Here is a 19051-nt window from a genome sequence, read left to right as displayed (position 1 = left end):
CCTTCCCTACATAATCATGAAAACAAACAAACAAAAACAAACAAATAAATAAATAAATAAAAATTAAAACAAAAACAAAAAGCGTTGCCGATCTGGGCGCCAGCCTGGCCGATGTGGATTGAAAGACACACGCGAAGGTGGCGAGGGGAAACAGGCGGTGAGATGTTAGAGTGGGAGGGAGTCGATTTTGTACTTTTTCTCCTTTATTTTTATACTGTCCTTGACTTCCCTTGTCAGCAACGGTTGCGTCTTACTCCCCTTCGAATATTTCTTCCTCTTTGGAATGAACTGATCCTGCACCTTCGGTATTATTCCCAGAAATACCTGCCATTGTTGTTCCACCGTCTTTCCTCTAGGGTATATAAATATAAATCCTGCTCCCTGCACCAGCGTCTCAGCCATACATTCATATCCCCTATCTCCCTGTACCTGCCCTCACCAGCACGAGGTACGGGAAGCAATCCAGAGATAACCACCCTAGATGTCCTACTCACCAGTCTATTTCCAAACGCCTTAAATTCGCGATGTAAACCTCCTGCCTCTTCCTCCGAACGTCGATCGTGCCCACGTGCACAACTACTTCCGGCTGTTCACCTTCCCTCTCGAGGATGTTCTGAGGTCGTGACAACCTCACATTTCATCAATGCTGCTAATGGAGTTCCTTTGCCTTGGACTTTCCCAAGTTACCCAATGCTACCTGCTCCCAAACTACTCTCCTCAGTCCCTGCCGAACAATGTTGCAATTTGCCTTTAACCCGTGTTCGACAATAGATCATCAACATGTTCATTAAAATATCTTTATTTTCATAAATATCATGTTAAGTTATTAAATAAAACAAACTATGAACTTATAAATTAATAAAACTTATTCTTCCTCTTCCCCCTTTCTTTCGAGGTCGGCGGAATCCACGGCCACCTCTTCGTAGTCCTTCTCCAGTGACGCCATGTCCTCCCGCGCGTCCTGGAACTCCCCTTCCTCCAATCCCTCGCCCACGTACCAGTGGACAAAGGCCCGCTTGGCGTACATCTTGTCGAACTTGAGGTTCATGCGGGTCCAGGCCATGGAGATGGCGGTGGTGTTGCTCAGCATGCAGACAGCGCGTTGCACCTTTGCCAGGTCGCCCCCCGGCACCACCGTCGGGGGTTGGTAGTTGATGCCCACCTGCGGTGGATAGGGGTGCGGGCGGGGGGGGGGGGGGAGAGGGAGAGGAGCAGAGGGAAATAATATCATAAACACTTCTTGTAAAAATGGAAAACCATGGACCATCAGTTTAGTACGCGTCCTAAAATGGTATAATCATTGGCTGCTATCTTGTCTTTCCTGACTGCTATCTTGTCTTTCCTGAACAGAAAACGCAACTTCCTCTCGTTCGCTTCAAAGCTGATGTAAGAGCATTTTGGTCTCAGTTATAGAGCTGCATTCCATGCTAACGGGCCATAGGGCCTACTTGTGCACGTCAACCAATTTGCCACATAGTGCGATTCATATTTGCCTGCACTTGCCACATATCTCTCTGAACCCTTTTCATGCCATATATCTATTCAAATGTATTTTAAGATTGGTGCATTAATCCGCGTCCATACGTTCTTCTGGCTGCATTATTCGCGTACGGGATACCCTCTTTGTGAAATGCATGTCACAGAGGTCTGCCGTCCCACCTCAAGCTCATGCCCTATGGTTGTGGATTGATGCCATTTACAATGGCATGAAGACTGCGAGTGTTCATTTCATGCATTGCCATTATGACTTTCTACTGGCAAAGCAATAGTCACGTCATTTGCTTAGTTGTTCCCATTAAATGGCCTCTCATGACTGTATGCCCCCTCGTGGTGTCAGTGAGGTAACCCCTCTGACTTCTGCGCTCCAATCAAAAGGTCTCACCCTATTTAACTACACCCAATAACCTCGGCCCCTGAGACCAAGCGTCATGCTAGTGAATCTATTCTGATCTCTTTCAAACCTAATGACATCCTTGCACAGGGTGGGGGTGGAGTTGTGAGATTGATGACGTGTGCTTTGAGACATGGGAATTAGTCACAGAGTCAGACTTACCTTGAACCCGGTCGGACACCAGTCCACGAACTGTATGGAGCGCTTGGTCTTGATGGTGGCGATGGCGGCGTTGACGTCCTTGGGCACCACGTCCCCGCGGTACAGCATGCAACACGCCATGTACTTGCCCTGGCGTGGGTCGCACTTCACCATCTGGTTGGCCGGCTCGAAGCAAGAGTTGGTCAATTGTGAAACGGACAGTTCCTCGTGGAAAGCCTTCTCGGCCGAAATAATGGGCGCGTACGTGACGAGCGGGAAGTGGATGCGCGGGTAGGGGACCAGATTGGTTTGAAACTCAGTCAGGTCCACGTTGAGGGCACCATCAAAGCGTAGCGAGGCGGTGATGGACGACACGATCTGCGCCATAAGACGATTGAGGTTGGTGTAGGTGGGGCGCTCAATATCCAGGTTCCGCCGACACACGTCGTAAATGGCCTCGTTGTCCATCATGAAGGCGCAGTCGGAGTGCTCCAGGGTGCAGTGGGTGACCAGCACCGCGTTATAGGGCTCGACCACGGCGGTGGAGATCTGCGGCGCCGGGTAGACGGAAAACTCTAGCTTGGATTTCTTGCCGTAATCCACGGAGAGTCTCTCCATGAGGAGCGAGGTGAATCCCGAGCCGGTGCCGCCGCCGAAACTGTGGAAGATGAGGAACCCCTGGAGTCCGGTGCACAGATCGGCCTGAGGGCGGAGAAGGGGCAAAGCATTAATTTTCTACTGAGTTTTAGAGATGCCTTTTACGGGAAGGATCATCCCAAGAGGAGCGACGGTGCCGCCTATTTCCGGCACAGAGGGAGATTGTGTCAACTCGAGACAACTCGAGCTCTGACAGTAGGAATCCCGGAGCAGACAATCGGGGCAGAACGTGGGAATGGGTCGCAAGGCACGAGCGTTGCAACCGGATACGTTGAGGTCGAAGAGCGCACTTTCCTGTTGCTTGGCAACTTACCAGCTTCCGGATGCGATCCAGGACCAGGTCCACGATCTCCTTGCCGATGGAGCAGTGGCCGCGGGCGTAATTATTGGCCGCGTCCTCCTTTCCGGTGATGAGCTGCTCGGGGTGAAAAAGCTGCCGGTAGGTGCCGGTCCGCACCTCATCTGTGGAGGCAAATGAGTAAAGAACGAAAGATTTAATAGGCGATCACTTCAATCTGTTCCACACGGCCTTTTCAATAGCACCGGGGCCTTACCGATCACCGTAGGTTCCAGGTCGATGAACACAGCCCGTGGGACGTGCTTGCCCGCCCCCGTCTCGCTGAAGAAGGTGTTGAAGGAGTCATCGCCGCCCCCGATGGTCTTGTCGCTGGGCATCTGTCCATCCGGCTGGATCCCGTGCTCCAGGCAATACAGCTCCCAGCAAGCGTTGCCGATCTGGACGCCAGCCTGGCCGATGTGGATTGAAAGACACTCGCGCTGGTGGCGAGGAAAACAGGCGGTGAGATATTAGCGTGGGAGGGAGTCGATTTTCTGGTGCGCGCTGCATGGTTTCCATTATTCCTATTGATCACCACAATGACTTGTTCAATTCTCATTTGCGCCTGATCTCTCACGGGCCCTCACGCCATGTGACCACCATTGCCTCCCACCTCTGCAATTCACTTACACTCCTGGTCCCCTTCGCCGAATGAACCGCTCGCTTTCCGTCCAACCCCGACACCGCATCCCAGGCCTTAGATTTCTGCACCCTTCTCTCCCAGCGCCACTTCCTTCCAGCTACGTCGGAGTTCCCATTCCCCGTGGGTGCTCTCCCGTTCCCGTGTCCAGTCTCGGACACCAGTCAACGAATCCCTTCACTCCCCCGGGTATCCCTCGCTCGGGGGAAAACGCGCGCCCGCGGGCATTCTCCCGCGCGCTCACCATGTTGCTCCGCTCGCGTGGTTCAAGATACCGTGACGCTCGGCGTCGCTCTGGTATTTATACGGGCCCCGGGATAGAACGTTGGCATTGGCCAAACGCGCGCGGATTGGTGAGTGGGAACAATGGCCTTTGTTGACGTCGCATACAGACGCGGAAGGTTCCATCGGGCTCGACGCTGATTGGCTGATTGTGGAAGACGTCGGAACAAAGACCTTCTGTGACACAATTGTTTGTCCCCTATCAGATTCCAATCCATCAATCGCCCATAGAGTTAAAGCAAGATCAACAAATTATTAATTAGGGTAAGGCGATGGGTGTCGGCCTCATCGTGAGGTGTTTGGCAAATTTCTCCACGTTGGAAATTGGGGGCATTGAGTCCAGAAACAGGGGGTCACAGTTTAAGAAAAGGCCATTTTGGACAGAGATGAGAGAAAAAAATCAATCACAGAGTTGGGTATCTGTGGAATTCTCTGCCACAGTAGGCACTGGAGGCCAATTCACTGGATGAATTTAAAAGAGTTAGATAGAGCTCTCGGGGCTAGTGGAATCAAGGGATGTGGGGGAAAGGCAGGCACAGGATCCTGATTGTGGACGACCAGCCATGATCACATTGAATGGCGGTGCCGGCTGGAAGGGCCGAATAGCCTCCGCCTTGCACCTATTTTCTATGTTTCTATCTTGCTATGATGCAAATTGGGGGAGTCCAGAACCAAAGGTCACAATTTAAGAAAAGTGCATTTAGGACTGAGATGAGGAAAGAAAAAATTGCGAATCTGTGGAATTGTCTGCCACAGAATGCACTGTAGTTCAATTCACTGGATGTATTCAAGAGAGAGAGAAATATAGTTCTTGGGGCGAACGGAATCAAGGGATATCAGCAGGAAGCAGGGACAGGGTACTGATTCCCGATAATCAGCCATGATCATATTGAATGGAGGTGCTGACTCGAAGGGTCGAGTGGCCTACTCCTGCACCTATTTTCTCTGTTTCCATGGAATGATCCAGGAGAACGTGCAAAACAGGCTGTTCAACCCAACATGCGAAATTGACCAAGATGTCGCGACTCCACTAGTCCCATTTACTGGCGGTTGGCCCATATCCTTCTAAACTTTCCCCATCGACGTCCCTCTCCAAATATCTTTAAAATGTTGGGTTTTTGCCTGCATCAACCACCACGACGAAGGCTCATTCCACATACCCACCTCCAACGAAGTAAAAAGGTTTCGCCTCTATCAACATTTTCCTCTCACATTATACATATGCCCTCTGGCTCTACATTCGCCTATTCTCGGTACAATACGTTATGAATTAATCCTACCTATTTCCCCCGTGATCCCATACACTTCCATTGAGGCTATATAGGTAGAGCTGAGAAATAAATAGGGGATGATCACTTTTGTGGGAGTGGACTATAGGCCCCCAAATCGCCCTCAATTCGCGAGTCAGAAGAGCAAATATGCCAGGAGATTGCAGGCAGATGCAAGCCTAATATGTTCGCCACAGTGGGGGATTTTAACTTTCCCAATATAGACTTGGACTCTCATAGTGCAATTTGTCCAATGTGTTCAGACGCAGATTTCCGAGGCAATATGTAGCTGGCCCAACAAAAGGAAAGGACAAAGCTTGGTCTACTCTAAGGAACTTGGAAAGTGACCGAGATGTGCGTGTGCGAGTCTTTTAGGACGAACGACCACGTGTATATTATCTTTAAATTAGTGAAGGATAAAGAGAGGACGGGTCCACACGTTCTAATTCTGAACTGGACAGTGTACGCTTGGATGGTGTTAGGTGGGGATTTGATGTTGATTGTCGTATGTTGTTGGCTGGCAAAGGAAACTCTTGAAAGTGGGATCATTCATTCAGTCCTTCAATCTTTCATTCATTCATTCATTTAATCACTCACTCATTTTCTCCATTCATTCATTCATTCATTCATTCATTCATTCATTCATTCATTCATTCATTCATTCATTCATTCATTCATTCATTCGTTCATTCATTCATTCATTCATCCATTCATTCATTCGTTCATTCTGTAGATTGTGCATGCTAGTTCACCTTCACTACATATATATAGCATCACATTCACTATGCATGCTGCACATTCCACACACGATCCAGTCCGGATCTTCACTCCCACCTTGACTATGTACGCTGCGGGTCGCTGCCTTCCAGGCAGACCGTGACCAGACTGTGAAGACGATAGCACTTATTGTTACCTCCGCTTAAGTACAAATAAAACTATGAGTTGCAACTCTTGTGTAGTGGCATGAACACACAACATGGCGTCAGAAGTTTCTCGACCCACTACTTCAGTTTTGTTTTATTTGCTTAGTTTGTTTTGATTTACTGTCTCACTATGGCTGGAGCGTTTCGCAAGCCTGACCCACTCGTATTCGATGGCGACCTCGCTGAACGCTGGCGCATCTTCGAGGAGGATTTCAGGATCTATATTCAGGCAGCTCATCATGCTGCACCTCCAGCTATTCGTGCTGCTATTCTCCTCAACCTGGCGGGCAGTGAGGCCATTCGCCGTGCTCACCGGTTCCACTACGCGCCGGCCCGCATAACTCCCGCGGGCGTTCAGGTCCCGGCAGAATCTATGGAGGACCCAGACTGCCTCCTGACAAAGTTCCGACAGCTTTGCGAGCTGCGCTCGAATCTCGTTATGGAGGGTCACAGATTTTTCACTCGCAACCAGAAGCAAGGTGAGCCTGTTGAAGCTTACATTAGCTCCCTGAGATATATTGCCAGCCGGTGCGCGTTCGACAATTTGTGTGACAGTCTCGTTCGGGACAGACTGGTCTGTGGCATCCTTGATGACAAGGTGCGTGATGAACTACTACGTGAGGCTGACCTCACCCTAAAGGTGGCTGAGTATCGTTGTCGAGTTGCTGAGCTAACTGCCTCACACACTAAATCCTTGGGGCCGGGACCCCACTCTGCGTTTGATGTGAATGTTGCCGGCACAACGCCCACTTTCTGAAGTGCCCGGCAGATCCTGTGCCGGTCACATCAACAACTGTAGTAACTGTGGGGGCTCACACGCTGGGATTCGGGAGCAGTGCCCTGCATTTGGGAAAGTCTGTAATTACTGCAAACGTAGAAACCATTTTGTCCGCTGCTGTCGTTCGCGTGGGAACAGTGTCGGGACAAAACAGCCGGTTCATCTGCTACAGCCAGAGCCGTCCCACGCAGCACCTTCATCACTCCCTGCGTTTAATGAGCATGACCTAGCTGCTATCGACGGACTGAATATCAGTATACATTCCTTATCAGACCCATCTGCAAAACATCTCGATCCCATGGTCACCCTCCTCATTAACGGAGTGCCTGTTACTGCAAAGCTCGACACAGGGGCTCGCTGCAACGTTATCACCTTATCAGAGCTCCACAGGATTTGTAATGCCAAGGACATCAAGCCAACCATGGCCTAACTGCTTCCCTTTGGAGGGGGCTCAATCAAGCCCGTCGGAACTGTTGAGCTGCAGTGCCAGCTAGCGTCCCGTGTTCACAAACTGTCTTTCTTGGTTGTCCGGGAAAACATTCCTTCCCTGCTAGGCATTGCTGCCTGCATCGACTTAGGCTTGGTTGCCTTCGACTCGGTGGTCCACCAACTGGCTTCCGCACATGCCCCCGCCCAGCGATTCCTCTCGCAGTACGGTGAGCTCTTTAACGACAAGCTCGGCAAGCTTCCGGTCACGTACAAGATCACGATCAACCCAGAGGTCTTACCGGTCGTCCGTCCAGCCCACCGGATTCCCCATGCTATGCTATGAGTGAACTCAACAGGATGGTGGATCTGGGAGTGATTGCCCTTGTCACGGACCCGTCAGACTGGGTCTCTACCATGGTGGTTGCCTCTAAAAAAAACACGGAGGAGATACGGATTTGCATTAATCCCAGGGATTTAAACACCGCCATTAAACGGCCACACTATCCCATGCGCACGGTGGAAGATGTCGCAGCGCAACTGGGCAAGGCGACAGTTTTCTACGTCCTCGACGCAAAAGCTCCTTCTGGCAGATTCCGCTAGATGACAACTCCTCCAACCTGACCACTTTTTGTACACCGTTTGGACGTTTCAAAATTTTACGTATGCCCTTCGGCTTAAACTCAGCCAGCGAGGTGTTTCAACGCACCGTGGAACAGCTATTTGCCAGATACCCCTGCTCAATTGTGGTTGACGACATCCTCGTCGCCGGTCAGAATGTCGAGGACCACGACGCGAATCTGAAGAAAGTCCTCGACCGCGCCAAAGAGATCAATCTCAATCTCAACCCGCTTAAGTGTAAATTCCGGGTGAGCGAAGTCAACTACGTGGGCCACATATTCACGAGCGCCGGTCTCAAACCCGATCCATCTAAAACAATCGCGATCAACGAACTGCCAGCGCCCTCCGATGTGACCGGTCTGCAGCGCTTTCTCGGGATGGTCAACTACCTGGGAAAATTCATCCCGAGGTTTAGTGAAATATTTGCCCCTTTACGCCTACTAACTCACAAAGACACTGTTTGGGGCTGGCATGAACAGCAACAGAGAGCGTTTGACACTCTGAAACAACAGATGTCTTGTGCCCCCACTCTCGCGTACCACGATGTCAAGCTGCCTGTCACGCTGTCCTGCGATGCCTCGCAGTATGGACTGGGTGCCGTCTGCCTTCAAAACAGCGGTGACGGCCACAGACCTGTTGCCTACGCCTCTCGTACTATGACGGACACCGAACAACGATATGCGCAAATCGAAAAAGAGCTGCTAGCGGTCGTCTTCGCTTGCAGAAAATTCAATGATTTTATCTTCGGCAAGAAGGTCACGATCGAAACAGACCACCAGCCACTCATTAGCATTGTAAACAAGCCAATACACGCCGCCCCTGCGCGGCTCCAGCGGATGATGCTGCAGCTTCAGAGGTACGACATCTCTCTAGTCTACAAGCGGGGCAACGACATGCACCTGGCGGACACCCTTTCTCGAGCTCCGCGGGCAACCTGCGGCTCTCCTTCGTCAGGAGACGAGTTTGCCGTCATGATGGTCTCCTACGTCCCCTCGTCCTGCCTGGAGGACCTGGCAGCCCAGACTTCCGCCGACGACACCCTCCTAGCACTATCCTCTGTCATAAGGCATGGGTGGCCGGTCAAGCAGAACAGACTGCCGGATGCCTTACAGCCCTTCTTCTCCGTCCGCGACGAGCTCGTCCTGCAGGGTGGTATTGTCGTAAAGGGCCACAAACCTGTGATTCCTGCCTCCTTACATGGCAAGTACTTCGACAGCATCCATGGGGGACACCCAGGCACAGAAGCAACGATCTCGAGAGCTAAGAGCATGTTCTTCTGGCGTGGAATGTCTGACTATATTCGTCAAAGAGTAGAGTCCTGTGCGGTGTGCAACAGCCTGGCGCCGCACCAGCAGAAACAGCCGCTCCTTCCGCACCCGGTTCCTGACCTCCCGTGGTCCATCGTGGCAACTGACAGTTTTGAGTGGAACGGGAAGCGGTACTTAGTCATAGTCGACTCGTACTCCGGGTGGTTCGAGATCGATCTGCTCCCGAGCCTCACCTCCGCGGCAGTGATCCAGAAGCTTGCACGCCATTTCTCCGTCCACGGGGCTCCTCATCGCCTACTGTCCGACAACGGCAGCCAATTCCCCAGCCTCCAATTCAAAGAATTTGCTGCACGCTGGGACTTTTGCCACATCACTAGTAGCCCCGAGTACCCTCAGTCTAATGGGCTAGCGGAGCGTGCCGTCCGGAGTGCCAAGCAGGTAATGGAACGTTCCCGCAGAGCGGGATCAGACGTTTTCCTCGACTTACTAAACCTGCGGAACATCTCCCGCGATCCGATCCTTGGTTCACCCACGCAACGCCTAATGTCCAGGCAGACAAGAACCACTTTACCCATTGCTAAACATACCCTGGAGCCACAAGTTCGCTTTCCATCTGATGTTCAGTCCCAGCTGCAACGGAAATGTGACATCAAAAAACGCTGGTACGACAAGACGAGCAGGCCTCTGCCACCACTGGCTAACGGTCAGGTGGTCCGCCTACGAACCGAAAAGGGTCACGACCGCCTGGGGGTGATATTTCGGCCAGCGCCCAGAGCCTCGTTCGTATTTAGTCGAAGCCGATGGCGGAATTTACAGACGCAACCGACAGCACATCCTGCCAGTGTGCGAACCCGCAACACATCTGTTCCTCCCCGACCACTCAAGTTTAACCACCCGCACCCCTCTGGGGACACCGGCCTGTCTATGCCTCCGCTGCCCGGTCTGTCAGCCCTTCCGGCCTCGCCTGTGGCCTCGCCACCTCACCGCCCGCCATTGTCTCCCGTCCCATCGCCAGCAATGTCACCGCACTCTCTGGGGCCGGTTCCATCGGTCTCGTCTCCAGCGGGACTGTACCGTACACGTGCAGGTCGTGCCTGCCGGCCCACCGTGAAGTACCAGGCCTAACACTTGAACTTTGAGTGACATTCAACGGGCTACATTTGGACTGCCTTTGTCAATATCAGTTTACCTGTACTTATGTTAGTCGCACATGAGCGGTGATATATATTATAAGATCCACGGCGACTACCGTATCTTTATTTTATTATGTATTCTTTCCTTGAGAGGAAGGATGTAGATTGTGCATGCTAGTTCACCTTCACTATATATATATAGCATCACATTCACTATGCATGCTGCACATTCCACACACGATCCAGTCCGGATCTTCACTCCCACCTTGACTATGTACGCTGCCGGTTGCGGCCTTCCAGGCAGACCGCGACCAGACTGTGCAGACGATAGCACTTATTGTTACCTCCGCTTAAGTACAAATAAAACTATGAGTTGCAACTCTTGTGTATTGGCATGAATACACAACACATTCATTCATTCTTAAAGTATCATTCGTGTAATGATGAGAGTTCAGGGCATGCGTGTTCCTGTTAGAGTGAAGTGCAAGGCAGGTAGGGTAAGGAAACATGGATAACGAGAGAAAATGCGCCCCTGTTCAGGAATAAGTAGAAGGTATCGGGCGGGATTACGGATCAAGTGTATCCCTGGTGGAGTTTAAGCAAGTAAGGGGCATACCTAAGGAAGAATTCAGTAAGGCAAAAAGGGAGTAGAGGCCGTATCGGCCAGTTGACATGAAGGTAAATCCAAAGATATATGTACATTCAGCAAACGAGGGTAACTAGAGGGAGACTAAAACCCCTCAGAAACCAAAGTGGTCAACTCTGTGTGGCGCAGCAGGAGATGGGCACGGTCCTAAATGGGTATTGGTCCGGTTTCAACCGCGTAGAACGCCGTGAAGGCTGGGTAAATGAATCGATAAGTTTTATGTACAGTCCGTAATACAGTCCAGGATGTCTTAACATGATGTAAATCTCCCCAGCCTGATGAAAGCCATCCGGGGCCTATCCAAAGAAGTTGGAGAAAATGATGCAGGAGCCCTGGCTGAGATATATCTATTAGATCATTAGATTCAGGTGAGATGCCGGAAGACAGAAGGAAAGCTAATTTCATGCCTCTAAGGCTGCAAGACAAAACCTGGGATCTCTCTACAGGTATCCTAATATCTGGTTCCTGGAGAGGATTCTGAGGGTTAAAATATACAGGTGTCTCTATATCCAGGGGCTGTTCAGGGATAGTTAGCTTGGCATCGTACTTGGAAGTTCGTGTCTTAAGAATTTGATTTGTTTGAAGAAGTAACCAAAAGGTTTGATGAGGGTAAAGCCGCAGAAATTCTCTATATGGTATTTAATAACGCTCCGCATGATCATCTGCTCTGGAAGGTTAGATCGCACAGGGTCCAAGGAGAGCTATTCAATACAATATAGAATTGGCGTCATGGAAGGGAAAGGCGTTTTTTTTCAGGTTGGAGGTTCGTGACCAATTGTGTGCCTCAGGAATCGGAGCTGGACCCAATGGTGTTTGTGGTTTTTATCATCGATTTGGATGAGAATATGCAAAGCATTTGCAACGTTTGCAGGCGACTCTAACGTGTGTTCATAGTGTTTGAGAGTCACAGTCTTTTCGCGTGGAAGCAGGCCGTTCGACCCCTCATGCCTACACCTAATAGTCCCCGCGAACCCTTTGTTGCGTCACTCGCGCTGAGAACCAATTGGCGTTCTCTTTGCCATTGTTACCGCGTTCCAAGCCAACGGTTGGTTCGCTGGCGGCCAATCACAGCGCGGCCCGGCGGAATGGAACGTTCTATCGGGCGGGGTATAAAAGGGCGAGTCGGACGGATGCGACACATTGTCTGGAGCTGCGAGACTGGAAGGACGGTCATGGTGGTTTTGCCAGAGGTGGCGCGAGGGCCGTCGGCTGAATCGGGTGAGGGGAGAGCCGGGCGAGGTCCAGAGGACCATTACCCAGAAAGCATCCATTGGCAGGATCGAACACAGGTGTCTGCCGCTGCAAGAAAGCAACTCTATCGCTGCGCCACCGTGCCGCCCTAATTTGCTAAGGGCATTACAATCATAGAGCCATACAGCGATACAGTGTGGAAACAGACCCTTCGCCCCAACCTGCCTACACCGTCCAACATTATCCCAGCTACACTAGTCTCACCTGCCTGCGCATAGTCCATATCCCTCCAAACATGTCCTGTCCATGTTTCTGCCTAACTGTTTCTTGAACGATGGGTAGTCCCAGCCTCAACTAATTCATCTGGCAGCTTGTTCCATACACCCATCACCCTTTGTATGAAAAGGTTAACTCCCGGATTCCCATGAAGTCTTTTCCCCTTCACCTTGAACATATGTCCTCTGGTCCTCGATTCCCCAACTCTGGGCAAGAGACTCTTTGCATCTACCCGATCTATTCCTCTCATTATTTTGTACACCTCCATAATATCACCCCTCATCCTCCTCGGCTCCAAGGAATAGAGATCGAGCCTACTCAGTCTCTCCCTTTCGCTCACACCCTCTAGTCCTGGCAACATCCTCGTAAATCGTTTCGGAAACATGTCAAGCTTGATAATATCTTTCCTTTAACACGGTGCCTAAACTGAACACAATATTCTAAATGCGTTCTCACCAACGACTTTTCAACTGCAACAAGACCTCCCAAATTCCATGTGCAGGAAAGAACTGCAGATGCTGGTTTAAATCCAAAGTAGACACAAAATGCTGGAGTAACTCAGTGGGTCAGGCAGCATCTCTGGAGAGAAGGAATGAGTGACATTTCGGGGCAGGCTGAAGAAGGGTCTCGACCCGCAACGTCACCCATTCCTTCTCTCCAGAGATGCTACCTGATCCGCTGTGTTACTCCAGCATTTATTCACAAAATGCTGGAGTAACTCAGCAGGTCAGGCAGCATCTCGGGAGAGAAGGAATGGGTGACGTTTCGGGTCGAGACCCTTCTTCAGACTGATGTCGGGGGTGGGACAAAGGAAGGATATAGGTGGAGACAGGAAGATAGAGGGAGATCTGGGAAGGAGGAGGGGAAGGGAGGGACAGAGGAGCTATCTGAAGTTGGAGAAGTCGACGTTCATACCACCGGGCCGCAAACTGCCCAGGCGAAATATGAGGTGCTGCTCCTCCAACTTCCGGCGGGCCTCACCATGGCACTGGAGGAGGCCCATGACAGAGAGGTCAGACTGGGAATGGGAGGGGGAGTTAAAGTGCTGGGCCACCGGGAGATCAGTTGCGTTAATGCGGACCGAGCGCAGGTGTTCAGCGAAGCGATCGCCGAGCCTGCGCTTGGTTTCGCCGATATAGATAAGTTGACATCTAGAGCAGCGGATGCAATAGATGAGGTTGGAGGAGGTGCAGGTGAACCTCTGTCTCACCTGGAAAGAATACTGTGTTACTCCAGCATTTTGCGTGTACATCTGAATTTCCATACTCAATACTCTGACTGAACAAGGCAAATGATCCGTAAGCTTTTTTGACCACCTTATCTCCTACGAACTCGACCTTTAAGGAACCATGCACCTGCACACCTAGACCTTTCTGCTCTACAACACTTCTGTTCCCTCATCCCAGTTATCAATGTTCAGGTAGCCGGAAGTCCATCCTGGAGAATTGCGCATTCTTGACTTCACAATTTGCACCCCACGTAGCTCCTCGCCCAGTGCTCAGAAATCTGGAATAGATTTAACAGGCACCGAGGATGTATCCTCTTCGGTGTTCTTTCAGAAAGCCAGCTCCCCCCCCCCCCCCCCCCCCCCCCCCATCCATCCATCCTTGACATCAAGATCTCCTAGAATATCAGTAGACCCCACACCGATCACACTGTCTTCCATGTCCTTCCGGGTGAACACCGGCGCAATGTATTCATTCAGTCCCTCGGTCATTTCCTCCACATCCAATCATAACTTGCTTCCTTTGCACGTGAATGGTTCTCCCCTCTCTCCGTCTCCCCTCGTGTATTCCATATATCGTTGAAACCCCATGGGATTTTCCATACTCCCTGTGGCCAAGGACATTTGACCTTCCCGATTCCTTGTCTGCTTTGCTGCTTTTTGTACATTCCATCGCGACCCTGGCCCATCTCAACTGCCAAAAACTTACTTGTCTTTCCTTCTGTGCAGGAAGGGACTACAAATGTTGATTTACCCACGATGATGGACAAAAAATGCTGGAATAGCAGCGGGCAGGTAGCATCTCTGGAGAAAAGGAATTGGTGACGTTTCGGGTCGAGACCCCACAACAGACTTTTCTTTGGTTTTCAAAGCTACAGCGCGAAAAACAGTCCCGTCGGCTCGCCGTGCGTGCGCCGACCGGCGATTCCTGTACATCAAAATTATCCTACACACTAGGGACAATTTGCAGGCGCCAAATTAACCTGCAACCCTGTAGGACTTCGGAGTTTGTGAGGAAACCGGAGCACGCTGGGAAAACCCCATGCGGTCACCGGGAGAACATACAATCTCCGTACAGATAAGCATCAATAGTCAGAATCGTACCCGTGTCTATGGCGCTGTAATGCTCCAGCTATACCTCTGCGCCGCTGAGCTAGTCTCCTCTTTTTTTATTGACTGAACTTACCGTCCAAGTTTCAGGATACCTGCCGTCTGCGTCCATGGAGTACGAAGGAACTGAACTCCCATCACCGAGGCTTGAAACGACTCCTGCAGGCAAAGAACAACTGCTCCCAAATTACTTTCCCCGCTTTCTGCCTAACAATGTTGTTTCTTTCCATTCACCGACGTCTTCAATGAATGACAAAACAATCGGTCCTTAAAATAATTTTATTATCATCTATATACTAAAACTCTCGTTTGTTTATTTGTTTGTGATCGAACTTCAGCTAAAATGGTACAAGATAGCGTGACAGTTTTAGGCCCACCTTACTCACCGTCGTCGCTTTAATCGCAAAAATGGTCGTTTTATTGAAATTGGTGTTATACTTTTAAAGTTATTCACATTTAAAGTTTTTTTAAAACTAGCGCATGCGCAGTAGAACCCGGTCTTCACGTAAGATCGCCGCCAGACCAGCGCCTACAATTACGTAAGATGGCCGCCGAGTGACTCGCGTGCGCAGTTGGGGGTTGGGTCGTCATTTTCGTTCAGCTCCCACTTCCCGCCAGACGGCCGTTTGGTTCCGCGGCCCAAGTTTTGGTTCCAAGTTCCAAGTTTGGTTCCACGCCTTCATCACCTCCCGTCTGGACTACTGCAACAGCCTCCTCTATGGCGCACCCTCAAAAATCATCAATAAACTTCAATACATTCAAAACTCCGCTGCCCGTCTACTCACACACACCTCGATCCGTGACCATATCACCCCCGTCCTTTATAAACTCCACTGGCTCCCCACCCCCCAGAGAATCCAGTACAAAATCCTCCTCATAACCTACAAAGCCCTCCATAACCTGGCCCCATCCTACCTGACCGACCTCCTCCACAGGCACACTCCCACCTGCACCCTCCGCTCTGCCGCTGCCAATCTCCTATCCCCCCACATCCGGACTAAACTCAGATCCTGGGGGGACAGGGCTTTCTCCATCGCTGCTCCCACCCTATGGAACTCACTACCCCAAACCGTTAGAGACTCCCCCACACTCACCACATTCAAAACATCGCTGAAGTCTCACCTGTTCAGTACTGCCTTCAACCACTGAAGGTCACATCACCTTCTGTCTCCTTTCTCTGTTCATTTATTTATTTACTTATTTATCTATTTATTCATTTCCCTATGTTCTCAAAATCTCTGTAAAGCGTCTTTGAGTATATGAAAAGCGCTATATAAATAAAATGCATTATTATTATTATTATTAAGTTCACCGGGCCTCGCCTCGCCTTGGTTCACCGCTGCCGCTCCCGCTCCAAACCCCGGGCGTCTCCATCATGGCCGCCGCTCCGCCTCGGAGCCCCCGCCCATCCATCACCCCTGCCGCCGCTCCCTCTCCAAACCACGGTCGTCCCCATCATGGCCGCCTCTTGGGAGCTCCCGCCACCACCGCTGCCGCCGCTCCAAACCACGGGCATCTCCATGACTGAGCCCCGCTAATCCATTGCGCCGCCGACGCCGCTGCTTCTTCCTCCCGCTCCAAACCATGCGCGACTCCATCATGGACGCCGTTCCCGCTGCCGCCCTAACCCCGGGCGTTTCCATCGCTGCCGTCGCCGCTGAGCCGCGGAGCCGCAGTTCAACCATCGTGCCGCCACCGTCGCCGCCGCTCCCGCTCTAAACCACGGGCGTTTCCTTCACTGCTGCGCCCCGGAGACGCAGCTGAACCATCGCGCCGCCGCCGCCGCTGCTTCTACTGCCCGCTCTAAACCCCGGGCGTCACCATTGCTGCCGTCGCCTCTGAGCCCTCCAGCTTCCGCTCAGCTATGGCCGCCGCTGCCGCTCCTGCTGCCGCTCCTGCTGCCGCTCTCATCCACCGCTCTCAGCCACCGCTCTCAGCCACCGCTCTCAGCCACCGCTCTCAGCCACCGCTCTCAGCCACCGCTCTCAGCCACCGCTCTCAGCCACCGCTCTCAGCCACCGCTCTCAGCCACCGCTCTCAGCCACCGCTCTCAGCCACGGGCGTCTCATTCGCCGCAACCCCCCCCCCCCCCCCCTCCCGAGCCGCCGCCAGTCAGTTAACGGTCAGACTAAGTAGATCAAGCGGACCCGCTGGGCCCAAACCCCTTCCACGTTCGTGCAGCGCCCGATCCCCCTCCCCCTCCCCCTCCCCTCCCTTCTCCCACCCTCCCCCCTCTCCCCTCCCCCTGCTCTCCTCTCCCCCCTCCTCTCTCTCTCTGCTCTCCCCCTCTCCTCTCCTCCCCCTCTCCTCTCACCCTCTCATATCCCCATCTCCTCTCCCCTCTCCTCTCCCCCTCTCCTCTCCCCCTCTCCTCTCCCCCTCTCCTCTCCCCTCTCCCCCTCTCCCCTCTCCTCTCCCCCGCCCTCCCCCCTCCTCCCCATCTCCTCTCCCCCCTCTCCTCTCCCCCCCTCTCCTCCCGCCCTTTCCTCCCCCTCTCTCATCACCCCCTCTCCTCGCCCCCCCTCCCCACCCCGCCTCGCCGCGCCTATTGCCTGGCCTCGCTGCTCGCCCGGCGTCGCCAGACCGGGCCGAGCCTCGCCGTTCACCCGGCCTCTCCTCGCCGCTACGCACGCCGGGCCTCGACGCACCTCGCCGCTCGCCGGGCCTCGCCTCACCTCACCGTCCACCGTGCCTCGCCTCGCAGCTCGCCTGGCCGGGCCTCACATCGCCGATCGCCAGGCCTCTCCACTAACCGGGCCTTACCTCGGCTCGCCGGGCCTCGCCTCGCAGGGCCTCGCCTCGCCTGGCCCCGTCTCGCCGCCCACCGGGCCTCAGCGCTCGCCTGGCCTCGCCTTAACGCTTGCCATGCCTGTCCTCGCCGCCCGCCGGGCCTCGCCTCACCTTACCACTGGCTGGGCCTCGCCTCGCCGGGCCTCGCCTCGCCGGGTCTCGCCTCGCCGCTCGCAGTGCCTCACCTCGCTGCTCGCCGGGACTCGCCACTCGCTGGGGCGTTGTGATTTGCTGTTGAAGACCACTGGAGCATGTATGGCTTCAATGAAATTAGGTATGTGTAGTTTTAAATAAAACACTTTCATCGTAACTTAGTCATACATTTTATGACCATTGTTCTTTTATTCAATAGCAAGAGAATTGGGATGTGTACGGAAAAACAAAAATAGAAAAAACAAAACAAAACAATATTTTCTTTGTTGTAAAAAGTATTTCTGTTCAATAACCTTTCTATAAATACCAGAATATACTCATGATAGGCATGGCATTGTACATGTAGTCCAAGAACTACAGACTGTTGGAAATAATAATGTTTTCCACACATGAATGTAGCGCAACGCGTGTGCGCTTTTGGCGTGCATACTTTTTTTTGCTGAACATTTGCATTACGTGCCATATTATGAATTTGATGTAAAATTCTGAATTTTGGACATCAAAATTATGAATTTGGAAAACCAAATGTTGGGAGGTCTGTTCATGGACCTTACTGCGACCACACCTCTCCATGTTGGAAGAATGGAAGATGCAGAAAGAGATTCCCGAAGCCGTTTATCGAAAGCACAACGTATGGAGATGAGTCACATCCTCTGTACAAGAGACGATCTCTGGATATGGGAGGATTTCAGGGACATCAAGAAGGACGCCGGGATCGACCTATTACTTCTGCATGGGTGGTGCCCTGTAATGCTCAACTCTTGAAGTTGTTCAAATGTCACATCAACGTTGAGATAAGCTCCTCTGTAAAGTCGGTCAAACACGTGTTCAAGTACACCATGACGGGGAGTGATCAAGCAGTTTTTGGGGTTAACAAATGACGAAATTTCACAGTACTTTACTGGCAGATACATTGGTCCATCGGAACCAGTGGGATCTATCCCTGGATTTCCAACTCATGCGAGACGCCCCGCTGTCATTCGACTCCAGGAGCATCTACCACAAGAACAACGAGTCGTCATCAGAGTCGATGCTGGTCGGCTGGTGTGAAATGAGGATATCACGAGAACAGCTTTAACTCAATTCATGGAATTGTGTTCTCGAGATCAATTTGCAAGAACACTGTACTACGCTGATGTACCCATATTTTACACATGGAACAATAAGAAATGGCAAAGAAGGAAGTTTGGGAAGATAGTGGAAGGTCTTCCAGGTATTTTTGAAGCGAACGTTCTGGGACGAATGTATATCGTTTCTCCAAGATGTGGTGACCTCGAGACTGGTGTACCTGAGAC

The 19051-nt window shown here is 51.9% G+C and overlaps 1 protein-coding gene across 1 annotated transcript; it reads right to left on the bottom strand.

The window, feature by feature from the left end:
- Positions 1-865: 865 nt before the first annotated feature.
- On the bottom strand, positions 866-5130 carry LOC144611252 (tubulin alpha chain-like). Its single transcript, XM_078430292.1, has 5 exons — positions 5113-5130; positions 3244-3466; positions 3003-3151; positions 2054-2734; positions 866-1162 (listed from the first exon to the last, which is right to left on the bottom strand). Exons 2-5 carry the CDS (start codon positions 3362-3364, stop codon positions 866-868), a joined length of 1248 nt encoding a protein of 415 aa, XP_078286418.1. The 5' UTR covers positions 3365-3466; positions 5113-5130.
- Between the last annotated feature and the right edge of the window lie 13921 nt (positions 5131-19051).

This window comes from Rhinoraja longicauda, chromosome 39 (assembly GCF_053455715.1).
Source record: "Rhinoraja longicauda isolate Sanriku21f chromosome 39, sRhiLon1.1, whole genome shotgun sequence".
Lineage (NCBI taxonomy): Eukaryota > Metazoa > Chordata > Chondrichthyes > Rajiformes > Arhynchobatidae > Rhinoraja > Rhinoraja longicauda.
This window is presented reverse-complemented; position numbering and strand designations above follow the sequence as displayed.